Source organism: Danaus plexippus, chromosome 12 (assembly GCF_018135715.1).
Source record: "Danaus plexippus chromosome 12, MEX_DaPlex, whole genome shotgun sequence".
Taxonomy (NCBI): domain Eukaryota; kingdom Metazoa; phylum Arthropoda; class Insecta; order Lepidoptera; family Nymphalidae; genus Danaus; species Danaus plexippus.
Window position 1 is genome coordinate 6,092,644 of NC_083545.1, and position 26,621 is coordinate 6,119,264.

The 26,621-nt window shown below is 29.3% G+C and overlaps 1 protein-coding gene across 1 annotated transcript in view; it reads right to left on the bottom strand.

Moving 5' to 3' along the window:
- LOC116772747 (uncharacterized protein MAL13P1.304-like) overlaps window positions 1-26,078 on the bottom strand; it is a 49,689-nt gene extending 23,611 nt beyond the window's left edge. The window contains exon 1 of the mRNA XM_061522390.1: window positions 25,822-26,078. Within this exon, the coding sequence (XP_061378374.1) occupies window positions 25,822-25,842 (21 nt within the window). The 5' untranslated portion in view covers window positions 25,843-26,078. The remainder of the gene's footprint in view (window positions 1-25,821) is intronic.
- Between the last annotated feature and the right edge of the window lie 543 nt (window positions 26,079-26,621).

Below are 26,621 nucleotides of genomic sequence, written 5' to 3' on the forward strand. Positions count from 1 at the left end.
AATTTTTTTATTAACATAAAAATTATAATAACTTATTAACGCGACTGTACTTTAAATACCGTTTTCTATGGAAGTTATGAACAAAATTAAATATTCCAATCATTTATCAACAAAACTGTACCTACAAAAATGACTTGTTGTCACGAGGCAGCTCTTAATGTGGTGATAATGAGAACCGTTCGTGACTACAGCAGGTGTGTCCAGTTTCATGTGTCACAAATAGTACATAAGGTTCTATGTAAGACTTTATTAAGAGGCTATTTCAGATAGTATTGGAAATCATTTCTAAACAGAAAACATTACGCCATTAGAAGTATGAGAATGCAATTATAAGTCGACAAATAATATAATCTATTTTATGTTGGTCTTAACATTTATTGGGTCGATTGTAAAAATATATATGGTGTAATAAATTAACAAAAGCATATCTACTCTAAACAAAATCTGTTTTAATAGGTTATGTTAAAAAAATTGAGTTAATAGTGAACAAAAAAAATTTTTTTTTAATTTTGTTATAATTCTGTAATACATTGTTGGTGGGACTGGGATTATAATAACTTATTCAATTTATTTAAGGAATGTTTATAAAGACACATTAGTTAAGACGTTTAAATTAAGATTGTTAGAAAAACTGTAACGAAGATATGTAGTTAGGATGTTATCAAGAATTTAAGCGTCGCAAGATAGTTCTGAGAACTTAGCAAAAGCGAAAGCGACTGACTAATCTTTGACGAATTCTTATATGACATTTGTTTGATATGATTGTTACAGTGTTTTCACCAAAAAAAATTTTAAGCCATTTTTGAGATAGTAACATACCAACGCGAGATTAAAATAAATAAGGGTTAAATTTACTTAAACGTATATTTGAAACGTTTATTTTTCATATGTTTACTTTTGAGTTTGTGCATTTTTAATCATATTTAAAAAGACAGGTGATTTGAAGCTCGTATTTTTAATGACACAATTATAAATGGTGACGTAGTGACATACGACTACACCATTCATTCTCACCAGTGAATATTCGTTCATATTAAACTTCATACAGTTGTTGGAATAAAAAAATATACATGCAATTTTAATCTAAATCCAAAAAAAAACAGGATTATGTTATATCATTCAAATATAATTTTGTATATGATAATTTTAAATCGTACAGATTTTAATATATTTTTTTCACGTAGTAGTACAAGCGAATGACTTCCAGAGTTATCAGGAAATACCTGAACAAACGACATTGTATGCTTCAATACAGTAATACGGAACCAAGACAAGACCCTGACAAAGCCTTAGGTTTTGAGAGAATTATGATTCTTATTATGTTGCAATAAGAGCTGTAATTGTTTCATTAATACTATGGCCGTTGGATGTTTACTCGGGAGGAGCAGATGAGCTAAGCAATATCCAAAATGTTTGTTGGGATCCGGCTGACAGCTAATATTTACAATAAAGCCTGAGATAGCAATAAGCGCTGTTGTTTGCTGTTGTGGGTTCACTAGTATTTGAACTTTGAACTTTTTGATATATTAATCGCATGATGTGCAAACTGACATATGCAGGTTGATATTTCATGCCCTAAAAAGACTAGTGTGCATTTGTATTTAAATTAAGACGTCAATGAAGTACGTCGACAAAAACTATTATTAATCTAAATCATCTTCTAGTAAGTAAAAGATTGTTTATGATTTCAACCGGCTACTTGACAAAAAGAATTTAGAGCGATTCATACATTATCTGTCGAGAGTCGGAATATATATATACTACTTGATTACTAACTAACGATTTAACAATCATATTACTTAAAGTTTCGGAATGTAAACACGCCGCATAAACTTGAAAATGCATTATTTTTAAATGTCTTAAGATCTCTACGGATCTTTCCTAACTCTGTATATACACAGGAAATTAAAATAGTACAGTAGTAGTAGTAGTAGTAGTAGTAGTAACTATATCTTGTAAAAAAAAGATATATACGCATAAAAATAATAATAAAACAATTACACACAATAATTTATTCCAGGAAACAAACACTAATAAAAATGTTTTGACAAAAAAAAGACTAATGTCGTGCGTCAACGAAATTCTTCAAAATTGTTGTCATTGTTACAAACATGAAAGTCAAAAGTGCAATGCTGTCATAATATATTTTGGTCAAACAAAAAGAAACATACAATTTAATTTATATAGATGAACTGTTAAAAATAATTATCGTTTGCACAAATATTTTACTACCGTTCTAACGTAAGAACAATTGAATACAGATCATTATATTTTGTGTCTTGTCATGTTTTCTGTCACATCGCTATTATGTTTTACCTGACTGAGTTTTTTATATTCATTTCAACGCACTAAAATATCTTGTTCGATAAAAGGCAAAGGAGGAAAAAAACACAAACTTCCATATAATAAAGTCCAAGTGCATTACGTTGATGTAATTTTTGTTTGTATGTCTAGACGTATAATGAAATTCTAGCGTTGCGTGCTGTATTTCTAACGGACGATGTTTAGCAGTGAAAGTGAGATTCTATAAAAAGTGCAACAAACGCCGTAAAAGATCCATTCTATTCGCAAACGCAAAGAGCTCTGCTTTATAATTTTAAAAGTTTTTACTGCTTTTACTTTCAGAATATGTATCAAGGCGACACGCACTTATCTTTAAGGCTTTAGAAGTTCAAAACGTATAGGTTTATTTTAGCCACAATTTGATTTCACTTAATAAAAAATACTCAGAGCTTATCAATACTTCTGCCAATTTTTGTTATATAAGAACTATCACTCACTTGTCATTGTATATGAATGTAAGAAAAATAACTTAGTGATAAAATATATATAAAATAAAATTAATAGCTATAAAAACGTATCCTTATAAGATGCGGTAGGCATTAAATTATCAATCAAAGTGAAGTAAAGTGGCATTAGCCTTGATTACAAATATATCTGAGCCAAGATGTTTGTAATAGGATGATCACGGTTGAAGGGCGTCTACAACAAGGGATATCCGATATTATAAATCGTAACTAGGTCGTTTGAACACTTCACGTTCTATTGTGTCATTTTTACAATGATTTAATTTAAAAAAAAACATTTTTAAATCGACATTTATGCTGATTTTTGTAATGTAACTCCTTCAACTATTTCTTATAGAAATATACAATGAAATTTTGTATAAATTAAAAATAGAGATAAAGAAATCCTAACCATATATTTGTATAAAATCGTTCAATAAAAAATTCATCAAATAGAAGCTATAAAACTTTTCGTTTGCAGGTAAAAGTATCCAAATCCCACAAAACACTTAACTGAAATTAAATTTCAGCGTGTGAACTATGATATAAACGTTGGTATGATACTTTATAGGCTTATAATTTATTGCCATGAACTAATGCCAAAACTGACCGCAACGTAAAAGTGACCCCAATTTAAAGCAATACCCGTATATATTAGTTTCAGAGTCAACTCCCATAAACTATACATTTGACCCAAAACAGGTGTTATATAACAAAATAAATTTTAATCATACATTGAATTAAAACTACAACTTTGTACCTATATTTAAACTTTCTTAATACAATATAATGTTGCCATATAAAATAATTGTTATACATACAATTAAGACTTAAATACTAAATAAGAAGTGAATAATAAAATAATGCAATTAAATTAAAACATTTTTCTGGGTCATGAGTGGTTGTATTAAATGAAAAAAAATATTATTATAATTTAAACATATAATATTGTATTATTTTAAATTTCTCCTCCCTAATAGTTCTACGGGTACAACTTACAAGTAATAAGTAATTAAATTTATATTATAATGAGCGATTTATTAATGAAAATTTAACACCGCCTGTGTACAGTTTCAAGATGGAAACTTAAGTTTTACACATTCTTGTACAAATATTAAGGTAATTGTACAAGAATGTGTAAAACGTTAATTCATTTTAATCACAATATTTATGTCATATTATTGCTTTTTTTTTACGGATATAATAATTTTTTTAAGTAATAATTTATTTTAAAGCAAATGTTAAGGTTATTTTAATATTTTATTTCTTTTTACTGTATCGCCTTGACTGAGTTCGGTGATTCGACCTCTCAAACTAACGACCTTGCTGGCATTATTTATTATGATATAATGCATTATTTATACAATGTATAGATTAGTCGTGTTGTATAATAACAGCTATTATACAGTAATAAATGTTGCATGGTTATATTTTTGCGAATTGTTTTTTATATCCATGATATATCTGAGACCAGTATAACGAGAACAAGGTAAAGTTTATTTTACCTGTACTTAATTATCTAGATATGTTATCAAGAAAATTAGTAAATAAAATATATATTAATATCTCTTTAAATCCGTGGAATGGGAATATTTGTTTGAAAATAATAAAAGAATTTATGATTTGTAAGTTAACATTTCGATCAATTATAAAGCTAGGCACGTCTCAGGACACAAGAATGATAACAATTAATGATTATATTATTATTATACGATATGATTTGATAACAAATGTGAGAATCGAATTATACGTAGATTATTTAATAATACACTTCGTGACCATTCTATACGAATATACACCTTCGCCTTGAATAAAAAAAAAACCATTGACATTTTAAATGTGAACAATATGCTTATGTTTTGAGAGAAATATTTAAATCATATAATACCTATCTACATTTATAATTATTTACGTAATTATAATTTTACTTTTTTTAAACCACCTATACGAGGACGTAAAAATTTTGTTTATATTTATGTAAATACATTTTAAACTATAATTTTTAACTAGAGTAAAATGAGAGTTTGTCTGTATTTCTGTTAATAGTTTCATAATAAACTTACTCCTTCACTATACAAAATTAAAATAATAATATAAATATGAAAAATAAATAAATAAGATTTAATAAGAACTTGGCATGATAAACTGACTGGTTTTTTTTATTTATTAAAGATTTAAAGTTCAAGAAATCTTAATTGTGATTGAGAAAAGTCGATAAAAATTCTTAATTATCACTTTAAATCGAACATCTTTTAATCAGGTCTTATTTAATATAAATTATATATTATATATACTTATTTGATACGCCATAACAAATAGACGAAATATTCACCGTGTACGCACGTAATACCAATGAAATTAGAGACGCCGATAAGAAAAATATGTGAGAAAAGTCATTTTCCCGTATATTGGATTCGCGTTATTGGAATTTATTTATTTTTCCTGATTATTTTGCTTCTATTAATAATATTTTCTGCATTAAAAATATTCATGTTACTTACACTAATAATTTAGGACGGACTCACAACTACATTCTTGATAATTGACATATTTGATGTACTTACAATTTGAAACATTTTATACTGCTATAAGATTGCAGGTATTATTCCTAGGAATAATACATATGTATAGGAAAAAGTGTTAAAAAGGGGACGTTTCAAATTGTTGGTTTTAACTACATTAAGCTGAACTAATTAATATGTCATTATTTTATTTTATACACAAACGAACGAGCAATTTCAGTCTCTTGTATATTTCCAGAATCTTTTCACTAATGTGCATCGTCAAATTATATGCTGAGAGTTTAAACGTTTTAAAGTAAAATATTACCGAAAATTTATATACGACCCAGTGTTAGAAGTGCATTTATAATGTGGTGATGCTAAACTTGTGATAAGGTTACAGGAGGTGCAGATTTAAAGTTTAAAGAATGTACTCTATAACGACATAAGAAACTAATATTTTTCGGATATACTACGCGTGCTTTATTTTTTGGTAAAAACTACATACTCCCGACGTTTCGGTTACTTTTCAGCAACCGTGATCATCGACCGCGTAAAGTAACCGAAACGTCGGGAGTATGTAGTTGTAACAAAAAAATAAAGCACGCGTAGTATTACCGAAAAATATTAGTTTCATTTAAATGAATAAAACTCGCGAAAGTCTTCGATCTCATTACGATATAATAAGAGAAATAAATATAATAAAAGATGCAAATATTATGCTTGTAGGGGTTTCAGTTGGTTTATGGTTTTAATACTTGAACTAATAAAAGTTTAATAATTCTCGACGTCCAAAAAAACGTCAAATTTTATACAATCATTTGAATGTAAATAAACAAATATAGACACCAAAATGCAAAAAAAATAATAAACCTTAAGAACGCTCATTTTGAGTTTAAATCTAAGTAATAACATGCTAAAAGGAAAACCCGAATTGCAATTTATTTACAATTACCACTTATAAATGTTTAAAAAAGCTCGCAGTAGCTAAATTGAGTCACGTTTTACTGGCAAGAGGGTAATAGCAGCACAATTGGCACAGCCATACATTGGGCACTACATACTTTGGTATCCGACTGTTTTTATTGTTGCCCTTTAGCTGACATTTTCAAACGGCCCAAGATACGTGATACGATTCCTAACGTCTATGGCCACCATGGTATTGGCATTCGACCAATTGAAGCCAATTTGTATAACGTCCTAACGAATAATTGATAGAACCTTTTTCTTACATTTTAAATTCAATTTTGTTCGTGAATTTCTTTTAGCACAGTTTTGTTAATTTTAGATCACAATGTCAAGTGCAATCGTAGCGCACAAACAGTCCAGGTCAACATTCATCCTTAATTCTCTAAAGCGTAATACATTATTCGGTACACGTTATAGCTACAAGATACCTTACATACGTAATAAGGTTAGTTGTTGGTTTATAACCAGAGTACGTACAGTTCTGATAGAGTAATGGGCGTGTTTATAGTTTGTGTTATCGAAAATACAATTACATTCAATTCATTTTATAATATAAATAAAATGAATGATAAAGAACTTTCCAAGAAATATAAAAAAGTTAGAAAAATGAATAATGCAGTTTTTAAATCCTGGAGTTCTCTTTGAAAGCGAAACCATGTTTTCCCGTCCGCCATTCAGTCTACATTTCCGCTTTTTAACAACTATGGGAAAATTTTTACTTATTAGATACATTCGTGATGTCAACGAAACAAATTTTAATTATGACGTCACTAAGGAATATTCCAAGTATACATGGCATACTATCAAATACTTAAGATATGGAATTTGTCAGAAGTCTTTAAACTTGCTGTGTTACCTAAATATCTAATCGCTTTATCATTAATCGTATCTTTTAATGAATGTAATTAACATAAATACGAGTTCACCGCCCTTCCTAATTGGAGCACTTCGATTAATAATAAATTAATCGACATTTGTCATAACGATAAAAATTGTCATACCAAGACTATCTGTAAAGGATTTTAGTGTAATGGCTGTAGCAACCATTAGGGATTAAAATAGTAATTGAAAGTAGCTAACGGCTCAGCTACGGCTCCAGAAGTGACTCATTAGGAGGACCATTACAGTGTTACTATCAGACAATAAATCATCTGACAAAGCGCTGTTATCAGTCATTATCGCGTCACCTCGATGATAAAACTGACAAAGTATTGCTTAAGACATATATTGTACTCACAAATAAATATATGACCAAAATAAACAAAATATTTCGATATATTTTCTTTGTGATATTTTAATTTAGACACAAAATTAAAGAGGTTTTTTTTTTAATCTAAATGAATTGTGTTTTGTTTGTGATATACAGTCGCTTAGTAATTTTAAATACATGTCCACGTATTATTTACGCATTAAGTTTATTTTTGTTAAAATAAAGAAAGCACAAAGAAAAAAACATTTGAAATAATAAAGATGTATAGTGGTTAAAAAAATGTTAATCTATTTTCTCTCTAGAAATCTAAGAGGAAACTTTTTTTTTATAGGATTTATGCATTGTTGGCTGGACAACTCACAACAGTAACGGCAAAAGTTGCACGATTGACATAGTTTTGTATGTTTTATATTATATTGAGAAAAAATCGGGAATTAAACTAACTGATTGGAGCGAATTAAAAAGACAGTTCTGGACTATAAGTACATCAGGTTACCGTTTTAAAATGTATATGGTTTTCTGTAACCTTGGTCACTATGTTTAAAACAAAAACAAAAGTACTATAACACAGAAGTCTATATATTGAATGAAGGCCAATACGATAACATGCGTTTGTTTCGGTCCAAATAGAAATAAGCATTACTTCTCCAGGTAGGTAGTTTGATTATAAATTTTAATTTATTTTGATTTCCAAAGCTAAAGCAAGGAATCGGTATTGCTTGAAGGACTCGGCTGAAAAGCGACTGCTATATATGTATATGCTTAGTTTTATATGTCGCATTGAAAATAACCTAAATTAATATACACTGGAATAATTTATAACAAATTTTATAACTCACACATAACACTAATGAACAGAAAATTTGTCACATATGTACATGTTAATTGCGTTCTACGAAATGGATTTTTGATAAGAAAAAATATATACTCATATTCTATAAAGTTTTCATATATGTTTCCATATGTTTATATTTATTTCATGGTATTAAAGAGAATTTTATATTCGAAAACCTGTATGCTTTTTCGAACGATATCAGAAAGTCATGTCCGCTCGTTACCGTGATATATGCTTTCTGATCTATGGCTCACGATGCAATGTTTGAAAAATATCTTCGGAATATTTGTTTCGAAATATTGCTATACGACTATCAATTTAAACTACTTAATATGATTTATTATTGAAAATCCCACTATGAATACTATGGTGTCATATTGAAAACCCTAAACAGTAGTATTTGCTTAGTGTGACTACTATTGTGTCAAATGACACGAGATCATTGACGTTACACCGAGGGCATACAAACAGTTTATTCGAATGATTATTGTTTGTCTAATCTATAATAAAATCTATTTATTATTATACTATATGATTAGATAATCTTTTTGGCTATCATGAAAAAGTGGTTTTAAAAAGCAAGATGAGATTATAAAAAAATTATAATGTCGATAATGTATTAAATATATATATATGTATTTGTTTTTATAAAAAATACATGGTACAAAATAAGTAAGCATTTTTCTGTAACGTAAAACTATTTTTGTAGAATTTTTATTTTAGTGGCAATGATACAATATGATACTAATGTATTTTTTATAGAATTTTGCAAATAGTTTAAATGTTCTCAACTGAAAATTACGTACCAACAAAATTACGTTATTGAAAAAATAAAATTCACATTTTTGGCTAGAATATGTAACAAATTAACACATCGAAAATAAGACTACTCGACGTAAAAAGTATAAGGTCTAATGAGATGTCTGATGAAATGCTTAGAAGCAGGCATTTATCATATTTTAATGAAATATTCTTAAAAAATTGATATTTCGTGAGTAAAGGAAAGAAAAATGCAAAAACCATCAAGTTATGTAAATTACGTCGTCTTAAATACATGTTATAGTAAATATATGGTCTGTGAATTATGATCTGAGAACATCTGGCCTGTGTCATTGATGATAAAGCGTGGCAAATACGATAATGTTCATATATGGTGGTAGGTCATTCCTAAACAGACCACGTTCGATTACTAAGTACCTGTTATTATAACACTATATTGAGCGAATGTATTTATCAGGTCAGCAGTGCGTTTTACTTAATAAATAGTTCTCTCCTCTTAAAGGCATTATATACTTAATGAGATCTAAGATTTTCGCGAGTTTTATTCAGTATTATATACTTTATATATTTTACTTTATGCTCCATGTAGTTTTTAAAATAATCTAAGTCCCCGTGCATGTAAAATAAGTTGAATTGGTTGTTTTTGCTTGAGCAACAAACGTACATACAATCAAAAATGAAATGTAAACTTTTTTTTAACGCCTTCATATTTATTTAATTTTTACATATGAAGAAACTGTTAAATGTAAAAAGGTTATTAAATTCGATAAAAATGTTCGAGATTTTGAATTTTCTAGACTCAAAAGAAAATTGCACAGAGCAATATATATGTAGGTAAAAATACATGTCTATGTAAAAAAAAATTAAATAAATATAGAAATCTGATTACTTACGTAACATCAGATTTGATCTTTCATCTCAATATGCCGTAGAGTTACAAATCCTACGTCTTAACTTACCTGAAACAAAAAGATTATTTATCAGGATAAACTTAAAGGAAAACGCTCTTGGATGCTCTGATATTACAAATGTCTTTGGGATATATGGGTATTATGTAATCAGCTTACGTATGTATATGAGAAATCATTGAAATTTATAATCACATAACTTGGTACAGCAAAACCGATTTTTTCATTTTGATGATTAATAGTAATATATAAAACTACAAAAATGCATTTATTCTATAACCATAATTTTAAATTCAGTGAAACTATGTAGTTCAAAGTAATTCAAATGTAAAAATAGTCCTCATTTTGCAGAACACTTATAATCTATATACAGTAAGTTTAGCACAAGTTAGCTTCGTTACTACATACGAGGCGTTCGATGTATGTACGAAAGACTGTTAACGCTCCGTATGTAGTGTGACGATGTGAGGTTAGGGTAAGCGTACAGAATTTATATAAATTTGACAGTTAAATATTTATGTTTGGTGTTGCCATTCCACTAAAGATATGCTTTTTTAATTCCAATTTTATTTATAGCAACTTTGTGATTTATTGTTTCTGTTTTATTGAGGTGTGTTTCCTTTTTTATTGGACACAAATTAATTTATGAATATATCATTTGCAAAACGATTTTTCTCTTTTGTACCGTTTTTCGGCAAAAGAGAAATTTATTTTTTAATATTCGTATCAATAATGTAAAATTTATTTGGACTAATGATATTTTTTGTCTATATTGAAGTGCGCTACGATTTTTTTTATTGAAATCTTCAAAGCTGTTTTATACAAAGTAAACAGGGGAATGGTTTTAAAATTATTTCCCCTATCCGTATCTCGCTAAAAACATATTACTTTTCATTAAAATGACATATTTAATCATAATAAGAGCTTCTTATATCCATGCGCTGTATAAACTCTCAGTACTTTTTTATTTACAAACCTTTTTTTCTCACAAAATGTTGAAATACAGGCTATAATTTGTAAAAAAAAAAAAGAATCTGAACTTTCGATTTTTAATATTTCAGTGTTAGCTATAAATTGAAAGACATGTTCTCGCGGAATTTTCTCCCCAAAATCAAAATTCCAATATAATCTTACTCCATTCGGAATATTCGTGAGGAGAATAACAAATTATGGTGTGTCGTATCTTTATATTAATATTTGATAAACTTCAGATGGGAACTCTTTCGGAATCTTTGCTCATGTAAAAAGATGGGAACGATTTATTCATTTAAAAAAAATCAAATTTAGAATATCGTGTTTTCCTTACCCAAAAAACGATATTTTTTCAAATATGACGGAGACTAGAAAATTAAACGTTCAGAAAAATATAATTACAATGGATTGGATTTAATGAATTCATTTTAACTCATATTATTAAAGTAATAACAATTTCTATCAAATCAGTGAAATAAGAAAACAAATTACTATTCTAATAAATGGCTGGCGGAAAGAATTACTTGGCTTTAGAGCCAACAATCATAGTTGTAACTCAACGCAATATCTAGAGCAGTATGTCTTTGAGATATTCTACATACTTAACGCGAACCACTACTTCGGAAAACCTTATATCACAGCCATCACACGTTTTAAACTGTACTAAATCTTAATATAAAATACATCGCTGTTTGCAACGGTAGCGGGTTAAGTCCTTGTTGAACAGATGAGGCAATAAACGCCACCCGGTTCAGAAATATAGTGGGTTACGCTCAACGGTTGGTATGGAATCAAGTTTCATGAATACGGGACGACAGAGTATCTCGGAAGACATTTATAACTGAAGACGTAAGTGCAACCGCAAATCATTTTAGAATTCGAGACACGTATATTGCATACAAAACAATTAAAGGGAGAGACTATTATGAGTAAGGCGTGAGAGTGTTTAAATTCTAAATGTTCGTACCATATAGCGATATAAATTTCTCACTCCTCGACCTGCGTTAATTTTACCGCGCAAAATAACAGTTGTAATTGTAATTCTCGGAAACATTTTGTTTCTCAGTGTGAGGTCTGTTTACATAACACGTGCCATTCTCACCCTTAGCGTATAGTAAAGTATTTGTTATTAAACCTATTTACATTGCATAAATATGTAAAGGGATTAGCCGTGACCCTATGGCATAGTATTGAACAATGCCTGTATTCGATTGGAATACATTATAAGACACTGTTTTAATAAAGATGCCGCGTTTGTGCGAAGAGAAAGGCTTCGTAATAAATTCAATGCATGATACTTAAATCATGAAGAATATTTCCTTCAATAAATCCTTGTTATATCTTATATTGAACATGTGATATTTTTAACACGTTTTATTACCGAGTTGAATGTATTATTCATTTCTAGATGTTCAGAAGTTGGTGGTGTGTGAAGACCCTGACATATCATGCACATGCAACCAGTAATTCGAATCACGGTTTGAGAATGCGGCTTCGATTGCATATTAAAATGAACTTTAGAGATACCATCGCGGTATTTTATGTGAAGATAAGATTTTTTTACGTTTATACGATTACATAAAGAGCAATTACTGTTGCGTATTTAATGGCTGCGATAACAATTACTGGAAACGTCTTTTGAGACCTACTTACTGTCTTCAATGGTCGCATATCAAGTAATGTAATGCGAGTAGCAATATCACTGTGAAATGAAAAACAAAATTCATAAATATAACCCTTATTCGTATAAGTATATAGCAGTTGTATAATAAATTTAATCCAAATAAGATTAAATACATTTCAAATATAAAACAATGAACCGTATTTCGAAACAAAGAGTATTGAATTTGAAATTGGGACAATAGCACAGCGTACAAGTTGACGTCAAAGCATTCGAAGTCATGAATGAGTTGGCAGTCCTTACGGTATTAGCTGCAGGGCGTATTATTAACATTTCCGTATCCTCTACCCTACTAGGGATGCAAATCAGTAAAAGCCGGAAATGTCTTAAGGCTTTTTTCCTTATTTCTTATTACATTCGAATAAGGTTCATATTTTATTTCATGACTTTTGTGGGATGTTAACGAAATTAAGCTCAAGGGATATCGAATGTAGGTAAGGCGATATTGTTCCAGATAATTGCTGTGTGCTCTCCGGATACAATTTTAGCTACTTGAATATACTTGATAGTAGAGTGCTTTTGCAATTAATTTCATAGACAGACAGATCAACCATGGGCATTGATATTAAGGAATTATAGTAGGCACACATAACTCACGATAAAAATAACATTTTGATGTTTTGCAATCGGTTAAACTTTTAAAATTTCTGTACTCGAAGAAAAAATTAATGGATATTCCGTAACGCGCCTTTCAATACGACTGTGAAATCTACCGGTCCCGAGGAACTTGACAAACCACTTTCGCATACATCAATCGCATGCACCGGTTCTTTACAATTAATATGAATCCCGTCTTTTAAGCCCTATGGCCTTACATAGTAGTGTTATTAACATTTCAATATTCTGTTCCCTCGTTCTCTCTTCGACTACTGGTATTGTCGTAAAAAAATCATTGTTAAACGTATTTAGATTATGTGTTTTATTTAATAATTAATATTTAAAGTATAAAAGTGTGAATTTTAGTGTCATTTTGTCGTGTCTTTGCTTTTAAATTTTAAAAATCACATATTTGTAGTTATGCCATACATCATCATCTGAACTATTGATCCGAAATGTTGATCTTTACTATGAGAATAAACAAAGGTCAAGGTTGTCTAAGAAGTGAATCTTTACCGTAATTAGTTGAAAACTCCAAAACAAGCGGCCGTAGTGTAAACTTTCTTCAAATATTTATTTAGATGCGCGCGTGTGTAAGGGCTTTAAATTCAAGATGGACGTGGCACCAACCGCGAAAGTATGGATGGCTTGTTTAGTCATATACAGCCGTGAAATTGTAGTATTCATGATTTTCTACTATGGGCTTTTGACTTGAAAAGAAAATCAATCATGTTCATTAAACAGTCAGTACAAGGTTCTAATAAGGGAAACAGAAAATTAACTCTCATTCCTTGCATTACAATATAAATTCAACTTGATCAAACAGCAGCTGGAATGAAGAGGCTGAAATAAAAGTGTTTTAGTAAAAGTAAAAAATTAAAATTACTATAATTAGAACGGTATTGCATAAGGTTATATTTTTTTTTGCCTCCATGTCGTTCCAGTCCCGAGAGAGACATATTTTACAAAAAGATCAACGATCTGCTGTGAGACGAAAGCTTTTAATTTAATAAAATTATGTAATGGTAACCTAAAAAAGCTGATAAAATAAAACTTATACCTTACCTGGGTAAGTACACTGAAAACAAGAGGTAAAATAATTTGTTTAGTAATAAAACCTGCTTCTTAACATTTAAATATCAAATATCGATATCTGAGAAAGCCGATATGAATTTTTAACAATGGAATGAACACTCTCAGCACAAGCTTGGTCAATACGAAACAGGACAAACCTCAGAACTCAAGGAAACTTAAACAAATAACATAAAAATTACATATAACGTATCATCCAAGACCCAAATTAGTTTAAATCCTATTAAAATACTTGCGTCTATTTATGACTTCGTCACACTTATTTATTCAATGGAAAAGATATACTTATATATTAAAAATTTTCGGACAAAACACATATATTTTTAGAGTATTAGTAAGATTTAATTATTAAATCGATGAATATACCAATATATGTGATATCGCTCAATAACTTGTCAATTGACGTGTGTGTTGCTTCCAATACCGAGTAAATGTTGTATCAAATTGTGATTGATGGCACAACGAGCTCACAAGGACATATTGATAACGCGTGTTTGTTGTATACAAAAAATGTCTGTTTCATATATTTAATGATAGATTAATTAGCGCGAATGCGGGCTCCGGAAATCGTTTTATTAATAGTATATTTGAAATTAGTTTGACGATAGGAACACGGATTATTTAATGGCAGGAATGTGCTACGAAATAGATTTTTGTCATCGCAAACTACTTTTTTTGTGTTTTAATGGCAATTGTGTAACTCAATGTACAGCCATTTCGCTACACAATTATAAGGTATCATAAACAGAGAAAAATATATTATATATTTTAACATTATTTTCATATTATATGCGTCTTGGTAAATTGATATCATAACATTTCTGATAAGAGTGTTCATTAAATTACAATAATCTATTAGAACGTGAAACTTAAGGATATTTTATTATTAATTTTTCACATAAATTCTCTTTAACATAATTCCGGATAATACTAGAAAGTAGAATGGTAAAAATATTATATGTGCATCCTGACAGATAAAATCCTGACAGATTTTCAGTTGCTATCGATCGTGAGTTCATATATTATGAAATTAAACGTCTCCCCGTATATCCTATTAATTTAAATGTCTCAAGAGTAAAATATAATAATCTTCGGACAAATCTAAGGTGCGGTTGGCCCAATTTGATATCAACCCGCGAAACACGATAGTAATAACGGGCCCGAGATAACGCATATTAAAATGGTTTGTTTTGTATCAATCGTTTCATCTCCTAGAAAGTTACTTGGAATTTTATTTGCATTTCGTAAAACTGACGGCGGATTTGTTATTAATATTAACGAGATCTAAGTTATTCAGATTGTTTAAGAATAAAGGTTTAAGAACAGATGTCAAAATGTGCTATAGCTCAAGTTATAAAAGTTGAGTGGGGTAAGGCTTTTCTTCATTACACATTTATCCGCCAGAGCACAGCATCTAGTCTGCCAGAAAAGCACCAATGGTACTCAAACGCCTCAAATCTACTTACATTTGTAACATTATTTATAATATACATCAGAATCCCAATAAGATAGATAATATCAAACGTCTTATATAACTTTCACTTCGCCTACATTCTGTTGTCAAAGTTGTCAGTTGAGTTTTAATTTAACCGGTTGCTCGAAAGTGTACTAAAGTCACTGTCACCGAGACCATTCGATAATGGCACACATATTCGACTTTAATGTTCTGTCATTTGAGTTAGGTATTTACAAACTTTAAGTTGTAATATACTAAATTGAATCCTATGGACGAGGAATGTTTCTATACATTACAGAAGAATCCTTTAAATAACCTTTCGGATACGTATTTTTTTTAAAGAATATCTTAAAAAAAATTCACTTTCAACTCGGACGATCTTGATGAAATTTTAATGGTTTTCAAATAGTCCAATTGATGATTTGTAAACTAAAAGTAATGAACACTTGGAATTTTGTTTCTCCGACTTCATTGCGAAGTATATTTGGGGTTAATGGCCCTTATCAGCCCCATCAGGTAAACATTTTCCCCCAAACAGCAGACACTCGCCTAAATTGTCTAGTTTGCACAGCACTTACAATAAATTGCAAGATAATTTACTTTGTTTTACTTTTAAGGAACATATTTATGTGAGTCAATATAGTTACAAGGCAGATTTTTTTATATTTTTAATGAGGTCTAGATTCTAAAAATGTTATCACCAAAGTTTTGTGGGCGTGTATCTGTATTATAATTGAAATTCGGGTCTTTTAACAATAAAACAACAAATTACAGTCTTTCTCCTAAAAAACAATTGAAAAAGCTTAATACGCTTCAAACACACGAGTGGAGCCGCGTTAAAAAAAATCAAGTAAATTCACATGGCATACAAAAATACCCATTATAAATTTAACGTATACCTTGATATAGATCAGAGCTTTCATTAACCATTCTCACCGATGAAGCGGGCGATCTATTTCTGTATTGTTAGTTGTTGGCGCGTTGAGATAGCACGCGCGAACTAACTGTTATATAACACCGTTACGAAATTTTGATAATGGAAACATAATATTTGATTGATGAATAACACATAATCCGCTGATTGGAAAAATGTAATTTTCAATTTTAATTAGACATTAAATTCTTTATCTGTGGCATTATTTTAATGAATTTACTTTGACGTTGACGTTTTAAAAGAAAGTTGCCATTGCGAAAAAAAAATAAGCGTCAATAAACTAAGCGGTAATTATTGTCACTGAACAGGAAACACCGTCACGGTTGAACGAATCTACTATTTTAGTTTTACTATTGCATTAAAAAAATATATATCTATACATTAATTGCCTTTTCAACTTTAAGATATTAATACAGTATTTCTTTACTATTTTATAACTTTTTTCAAAAACATTATATTCTTTTATGTCATCTAAAAGAAATTATGTCTAGGAATGATTGTTTTATAGCTATACTTTTTTTTGTAAAACTCGTGTAAGTTATAATAGGCTGGGCACAGGAAGCTAGTGTTCTCAACATCACTAATAGCTGGTGACCGCGCTCACATTAATTTTCATCTTAAGCTCGGACTTCACAGCTCTTCTCATGTTACTTTTTTTTTAGGTTTTTTATAGTGAAAAATTAATTCGTTTTTATTTATATCATAAATGAGAAACATTTCTTTGACATATTGTTATATTCCTTTTAGTAAATATCTCTTATTTATCTACTTTTATTTTAATCTTTTACACGAATATTTTTTATCGTAACTTTTATCAAATGGTCTCATTATCTTTATTTTCAAAAGGCTCTAATGCAACACAGTTTTGTTAACAGCGTGCTTGCGTCCTTATCGGTTAATTATGAGTCCGTGTGTACTCGGTCTTAAACAGCTTTACAAAAAACAAGTTTAGCTTTAAAGATGTCGTTTATTTTTTGTAGTTATATAAAATAATAATAACATTACGATTCATACGAATAATATGTCTCACAAACGTTTAATAATCTCATACGAAAATAAATAGTTTATTTACAACGTGCTAACAAGTTCCGTTGCCAGAAACCTTGAAACGGTTGTTTCATAGACAAACTTTAAAATAATTCGAACGTAAAAATCTGTACGTTTGAAATTACACAACGACTCTTTTGTAAACAACGATATTGTTTACGATAACAGTTTGAAATAAGAACTTCAATTCTTTAATATAAATAAACATCATGAATGTGCTTTAGTGTTACTAAATTCAGTCTATAGAATTTAAGTTTATGATATAGTGATTCTTTATAGGAAATTTGCGTCAAAACTTCAAACGTAGCTTCACACCAATGAGTGACGTTTTTGTATAAAAAAATTGTGAATGAATTTAAAGAAACCACTGAATGTATCATGTAAGACTAGAACTATCCCATTATGAAATATCCCATTGATAGTATGAAGATGGATTTATAAATTAAATTAATATTGCAGGAGCATGAGCATTGGGCGTGATACGTTACATAACAATGCATTAACGAAAACATTTATAATGATAACTGCAGACCATATCATATTCTTATATTATTTCATTGTCATCAATACAATGATTTGTTTTATATATTTATATTGGAATTTCATTGACACTGGATCCACTATGAGAATTTATTTAATGACATTTTAAATTTCTGTCAAAGATTGTAACCGATACATACAATTTGTCCTAACTTTGTCCATATGAAAATCAAACAATACGTCTGCAAATTATGTAAGGTTTTTTATAACAAATAATTAAAAAAATCTTATATTTTTTTTTATGGGAAATTTCGTCGAAAATCCTAAACAGTATGCAGTGTCGATGTTTTTTCATTTTCCACGAAGCAAGCAATTAAATGTAACCAAAAAAAAACGTCTTTAAACGCATTACAGTCTCAACGATATTCTTAGACTCCAGACTGGAGAGTATTTAACCACCGCATAGCTATGTACAGCGTACACTTTAAGAATCAGGTTGCTCAACGGCAAACTTCGCCTTATGTGCTTCTCTATATATAGCTACTAACACATTTTATTTTTTATATAAATCCGTTGCACGGCAAATAGTTTCTTACAACATAACTTACACTAATGATTCAAGAATTTAATTTATCGACATCATTTACGAGGCCATTTCGAAATTACCTGTACTTAAAACTCTACAGATTTAAAGATGGATGGAGATGGATTTTTAAGATACTAACACCATTAGTGGAATTAAATTAAATTTAATAAAAAATTAATCGTGAAACTATTGTTATTTTTAATTAATCTACAAATTTTTCGTTAACAGATCTTATTTATATCATAATGAAATTGAAAGTTAACGTCTTCTGAGTTTAATTTCATAAAAAATCGTATTTTTTCTCATTAATTAAAGTAAGATTTTTACCGAATACTTTCTCTTTAAAATTTTCTATTTTAATTAATTATTATTATCATTAGTTAACTATATGAAACCGTCTGCATTTTTTGATTATCTGTATTGTTTACTCTGTCTTAATATACATAAAATATTTTTCTCGTCTATAAACTATAGCGAACATCAAGATGTTGCAACTTAATGTGTAACATCGATAAGCTTTGAAGAATATTTTATCAGTTATCTATTCCTTATCAACGTTGATACGACGCTCTAATGTACAAACGAAAATATTACAAAATTTCAATATTTCAACCGATCATTTAATATTATATTAATTTTTTATAGACAAAATGAAAATCACGAATCTTTGTTCCGTTTGATGAGCAGATGCGGTCGGTGAAATTAAACAATTCATTTAAGTGAAATTATTTGATCAGTGATCAGTCGTGCATATAGCTATGCTTGCATTAGCGATGCCTGGAAATATGTTTACTGAAAACAAAACAAAATACAATAGGGAACTTGTAACGTTTCACTTCTGCTTATGATGTTTAACAAATATATAGTATATTGAAATATACGTGTTATAATGACGTTAAAAAATAACAAACAATATATAGAAAGTTTATTTGTTTGTATGTCCGTCCTCGGGTTTGAACTCAAAAACAATTATGCTTTCAAATATTATCTTGAAGTGAGTAACTTTCGTTTAGAAAGGCTTCTCGATTAAACAATTCCTTTGCTAAAAGAATTACGGCCTTGCTTATTATACAATAAAAAAAAAACAAAGTCGCATAATTTTAAATAAATTATTCAAGAAGGTACTAGCTAAGTAACTAACTGCGATTATTATTAACCTGGTCGTACAAAAAGCTGTAGTTGAAGATTATTCACAGTACAGTTTAATGGAAAGTGGGTATGGTTTATAATATGGAATCTGTCGTTTACTTTATAAGATAACTGTATAAATAATCACTGTTAATGACATCACTGTTACGTCTAAGTAAATTGACTTCAAATAGATTTCATTACTATGGAACCCTTGAGCATCAAATAAATATATCGAGTCAGTTTCTGCACTGAAATTTTGTAAAAAAAAGTTAACTATTACAATCGTAACTTTTAATCACATTTTCCGAAGAATATAAGACATGATAATCGATTTCATGTTTATTAAATCTTCGTCTGAATATTTTGATGAATTGATAATATTTTTGTATGATCAAGAAAATACCGGAAATGTAATATATAATATAGAGTTGTCGAATTACTTATACATGTATAGTTGTTTCTTAAAACTTCAACAACTTACAAAGTACTATGATAAAACAATATTTTTTTTAAATAAATATTGACTTGAATAAATTATGTATAGAAAATGTAATTTGAATCCACCCTATAGTGTTGTCGTGATGCAGACCTCTTTCATTTTACTTGTACAACTGAATGATTTGTTTTACTTTAGTAAAGAAAAAATGTTTCCTGTGAAAATAAAAGAAACTTTTGTTATAATTAAATCATAACCCTCGTAGTTTTTATCAGGGACCAGCTGCATTGGAAGAAAATCAAGGATGAGACCTGTAGCTGATAATCTTAAATACATTTGGATTGATGCCAGCTGTTCAGTGTTGACTTAAACTCTTTTAACCAGTCGTAAATCTTCAAAGCGGGGATAGAAATCATGAATTTCAATATTCATTCATATCATCCAAATTAAATGCGTAATATATTAGTTTTTACAAATAAAAAACCATTTCCAAAGACTTTTTTACGTAATTATTTGCAATGGAAACTAATTTAATATTTTTTTCAATGGCCTTGACAATATAGAAAATGTAATGTTCAAATAGGACGTCTAGTTTTATTTTATATACTAAATGTCGCCTCGAACGATATAAAAAAATCAAATAACAAAGTTAACCAATTTATTTTTCAAGAATTATTATGTTAAACTAAAATAAGTTCCGATAACTTACCGAAAGTGTTACACGCTTAATGCAGTACTTAATTAAGTTAGTATTACATCAAATTAAACTTGTACGACGTACATTGTATACGTTTTTTACATTCTATGTGTTAATTTTAGACTGAAGTATGCGCAAACGCATCCGCTACTCTGTTCACGTACGTCACTGATTCATTCGAATATAACAATAACTATTCCATTCAAGAAAAGTAAAATGCAAGTAAAAATCAATTGTTTTTTTATTTGCGACAAAAGTAGATACAAACTCCTTAATCACATTTAACAGCATATAACCTTTTTGTTATAAAAACTGAAGTAATTGATGTCTGATTGTCATTTAAGATCACGGCCGTCTTTTTTTTTTTTAAATAAAAAAGACGGCCGCGATCTTAAGTATACAGCCCAAGTTCTTTTTGCTTGCAATATAACATTGTTATCTAACAATGTCAATACATGTTGGAAACTTGATAGATTGAAAATATATTAGTATCATCACGTCGATAAGACCACTTATAACTTAAAATGTCCTTGACGTCCTATCTTCGTTTATCCGAAAACTATTACGAACGTACGAAGATAGAATTTAATACATTTTGTAATCTTAATAGATAAATATCGCACGTTTCAAGTGAGCATAGGGGCTATTATCGATTGTACATTTTAAAACTATTTGTGATTCCGTACAAGTGATAAAAACGACTGCAAGGTTGATAATGCATTTAAAAATCGACTCGCTCGTAGGTTTGTTTGATATTTACTTAAATATAAAATATCTGTGTTTGTTATGGATTTTTTTTTTTTTACTTAAAATTGTAAAACTTGAAATTGTATTTATAAATAAATAAAATGACTTTATCTTATTCTATTTTCACTTACAGCTAAGAGTAAAGGAGATTGTTTTGATGTTCAGCATGTTTTACGATAAAACCTCGTTTACATGGCAATTTATTCACGAAAAGAGTTCGAAAATTCGGTATACTTATAACAATACCTTTAAAGCATAATACTACACTTATTCTAAAATATATTTATTATAACTGTAACCTATTTTAAGATCAAGATGAAATATATATATATATATATATATTTATTAATCACCTTAAAAATTACTTATATTTAATAATAAATAAATTGAAACTTTCAAATTCTCGCATTAAGTACCAGTAAAAATAAAAATGTACCAAAAATAGAATCATTTTCTAGATTAGATTAATTAGTCAGTAAGGATTAAAGAGTTCACTGAACTCTACTTTAGATCCGAATAAACAAGTTCAAGTGTCGACTCATAACTTGAATGTTTGAGTTAAAATTAGCACGTTTGGGACAAAGAGATGTTATTACTTGGCTAGACATTGTTCACGGCTACGATCGTTGAATGTCTAGAATCGGTCATGTGTGCCATAGGAAATCGATTTTACTGTCATTTAATGAATATTTGATCGATTTTTTAATTTATTGGTCAACGACTCGTAAACTGTTTTTATTTCCATTAAAAAACTAAGTAAATCATATTTTACTAGAACATACATGGAAATATTTTTTTATACTGTATAATCCACATCTTTCCTTCACAGATAAAAAAATTCGATGGTTCTTAGATTCCATCAAATTTTTGGTTAAGAGGTCAAAGTATCAAATATTCCATAGCATTTAAATACATTGTTATAATAGCAGGCAAGATCTGAGCCGGACTTTTGTTAATAGTATTTCATGACGCAATCTTTGGCTCAACAAAAAATATAGAAAAAAAACATCTACTATGTGATGTATATTCAACAGTGATCGCTCATTTTTTTTATATTACAAGGTAGCCATTTTGTTATTTTGCTTAAAGCAATCAATAAAGCTAAACGGCTAAGGAATTTTCTGACCCTTCACACATAAATGAACTTTTGTTGTGATGCATTGGACCGTGCATGCAAATTAAAATGCTAGGGAAGATATCCTTTGTGGTCTGCTGAGCGTATATTGACCAAGTATGAACACTTCGCATTACTGCCATGTATTAGTTCAACAATATTAACTCCAAAAATTTTGATCGAATACTTTTAATGATAACAAAAAGCAATAACATGGACCTTCCAACGATTAACCGTCCAAGTTTCTTTACAAAATAAGCACTCGTGCCTTCAGTGTCCGAATCTAATTTCTAAACACAGCTTTGTTCTTCGCCAAAACAGAGAATATTTTTTAATAGAATCTTCTAATTGTTTTTATTGATATTTCTAAAATAGTAACAAAGCATCTAATCCTTTACGTTTTAACGATCAAATATAATGATAATACTTTAATATCGTTATTCACAGCGAGTCGGTCTCACCCCATAACTAATCATGTTAAAAGAGGCTATAAAAACTCTCTATTACGACCTTTTATAAATTCTATACCGTACACTAAAATCCCATAGACGCCATAACGTATATAATGCGTCTTAACGATGTCCTACCTGTATTTTTATAAGCCATAATTTTTTGTAGCACGTTTTCGTTTACCGTTATATTACTGATAAACGATACCAATTTCTGAGCGACGAAACTGAGACTTGTTCGTAAAGTACCACAAAAGACGTAATATAAGTAATAATCTCGATTATACTTTAAGGTTTACTATACACGCAGCGTCAACACTTCCCAAATGTACACGCCTTATCTGTGATAATCGGTTTACACAATTATTTGATCAAGCCCAGCCCTAGACAGCACTTTCTCTACGACAAATGCTATTAAAAACATAAGTTATAATTATAAGTCCAACCTTTAAATATTCTTATATTACAGAACAACGAAAGCATTATTAATTTTATTTAGTATATAGGATAACGGATTTAATATAACAGTACTAACTAATATTATCTTCTATACTTGATTTATTTATTAGAGAATAAGATATTTAACATAATGAGATTCAAAGTGACGAGTACATTGAGTAAGTGAAAAGTATTTAGACTTCCCCAGATTACTTAGTCGTAATTATGCATATTTTTTTGTATCCTCCAATAGTAATTCTAAATAAATTGATATGTAAGTAATGTATTATACAGAATGAATCGAATAAGTTATTCATATAAGAAAATATATTTCCAAACATTAATTCTCGGCATGTATTAAGCGACGCGTAACACATCGCTGGTTACAACATCACTTACTTCTCAAATTCCATTTTCCCACACGAAAATGTAAGAACGAGATATATAAAGCATTGAAATCTATAAATTCCGTCACGATAAAACATTTTGAATCCCAAATAATTTACCATCCTGTTCAACTATTATTATATTTCAAACTATACGTAAATTTAAAACGTATTTACGTATTTTCTTGTTCACAATAGAACTCAGCGTACCAACCTTGGCTAAACACGCAAAAAATATTCCGTTTAATCAACTTAAGTTTTGAATACTCACACACGAATATAATTGAGGCTTGGTAATACGACCGAGCAATCTTAACGTTACAATGACAAAAGAAGAACAACGTTTTCTACTTATTATAGTACAATTGGCGTGAATAAAAAGTATAAGTAAACTAACACTTGTATACAGGTAGCCTTGACTATAATGAAGCCAATTACAGAATTATGGCAACATTTCCTATGAGTAAATTAAATTTATGTGTACAATGTCAATGTTGACGATCGTCTGCAGTGCGACGTTTTAAAATATATAATTGTCCCAATTATTTTACTTATATTATAAAGCATAGAATATTATAACTGAGAGAGTTAGTGAGTACGTTATTTTATATTTACTATAAGAATCACTGTGTATCTTTATTTAACGTAGATTGCGCTTGAGAATAACACAGATTAAAAATTAAATGCTTTTTTCGTTATGTGGCAGCTTTTAGAAAATATATTTGAAAATATATGTGAAACACACTTAATTTAATAAGCCTACTTATTTATGGAAATGTTGGAGTCGTATAAATATAGAAATTATAAACACAATTTTGCCGTTCTTGTCCTAATTGTATACACTTTTTTGAAGCTTCATCTTTTGTATGAAAAAGAAGTAAAGAAATTACCTAATTTATTAGAATTATTATCAATCATTTTCCTGACTATTGGTATCTCTAAGTCGTAATGAAAAAAAAAACCTAACGCCGTTTAAAATATTATATTATTGTAATCATTAAGCCACAAGGAACAAGACAGCATTTTAATTCTAAAATAACATAGCACAATAAGACAACATATATGATAGATTTTTTTATATTTACAATATAAAAATGTCAAAAAGGTACATTTAAATTAAACGAAAAAGACAGATGTGTGTTATATTAAAATCTGCAGAGCTGATTTATATATCAAAAGGGTAAGGGTGTCCTGCCCCAATTATTGCTTGCAAATCTCAATAAAGAAAAAGCGAAATTATAAATCAGAATATTTACGAGCGTAGTTATTAGCTCTAATCTCTATACCGTATTATATTAAAAGAGTATAATTTTAACACAAAGATCCCTACCGACAGGCCGTTAACTGTAGTCTAAACTCGCACATGGCCCTGAGTTGTTTATATTAATAATAATAATTAAAGTTATTGATAACACGTGTTTACAATACGTCTAAAAACAAACATTTCCATTCACAAAAACACTAAGCCTGCATGTTTCAAAATAACATTGAGCCAATACTACACTATCTAATTACCAACAATGGTAAGGTGCAAAATTAAATGCATTCCAAAGAAGGATATTGGAATATGTTTGCAAATAGTTACTCACCATCATCATTGAAGTATGCATCGTTTCTGCTTCCCTCGCACGGGAATCGAACCCAGGGATGGCTACATCATAAACAAAATAAATCCGAAAAACACAAAGCTACACTGTATAAACACCAAACATAAAATATTAGTCACGATTTTCAAATCATTTATAATGAACGTCACTCGAACATTAATAAAGTTTGTAAATACGATCTCCGGATAATTGTACTCGCAACACGTGCACCGCTCACCACAGCACAACACTAACTGACGACTGACGACTGACGACTCACTCACGACTACCGAGTAAGTACAGTCGTACCAAATTATCTGATATCCTTTCCCATTCACACAATGCGTTTTAAAGAATAATAAAAAGAGACGAATATATCCAAGCCTATCCACCGAAAAGTGCATTTAGGTTCATAAATTAAAATGATAGAGTTACAAAAGTTTTAGGTGATCTATTAATGTGCCTGAGATTTCAGTCGCGCTTGTAATTAAAACCTCCTTGCTGATATCGTTATTTGGGTTAAAACAAAATTATAGCTCATACTATTTGACTTTTCGAACTCTAGGAACGGCTAATATTATGAGTTGATTGCATACATACAAAATCTAAATTAATGTTAAAAATCTTTGTATTATTGTTTGTTATTTTCTGTGCCTTAAAATGAAACCTGTAAATAAATTCAAAAACGGGTCAAATAACTTCGACAACAAATATTTATTGAGACATTAGCAAATCGGTGAGAATATTTATTTTAAGGTAATGTATAAAGCTTTAAAGATATGGAAAAGTTTCTGAGAAATGTG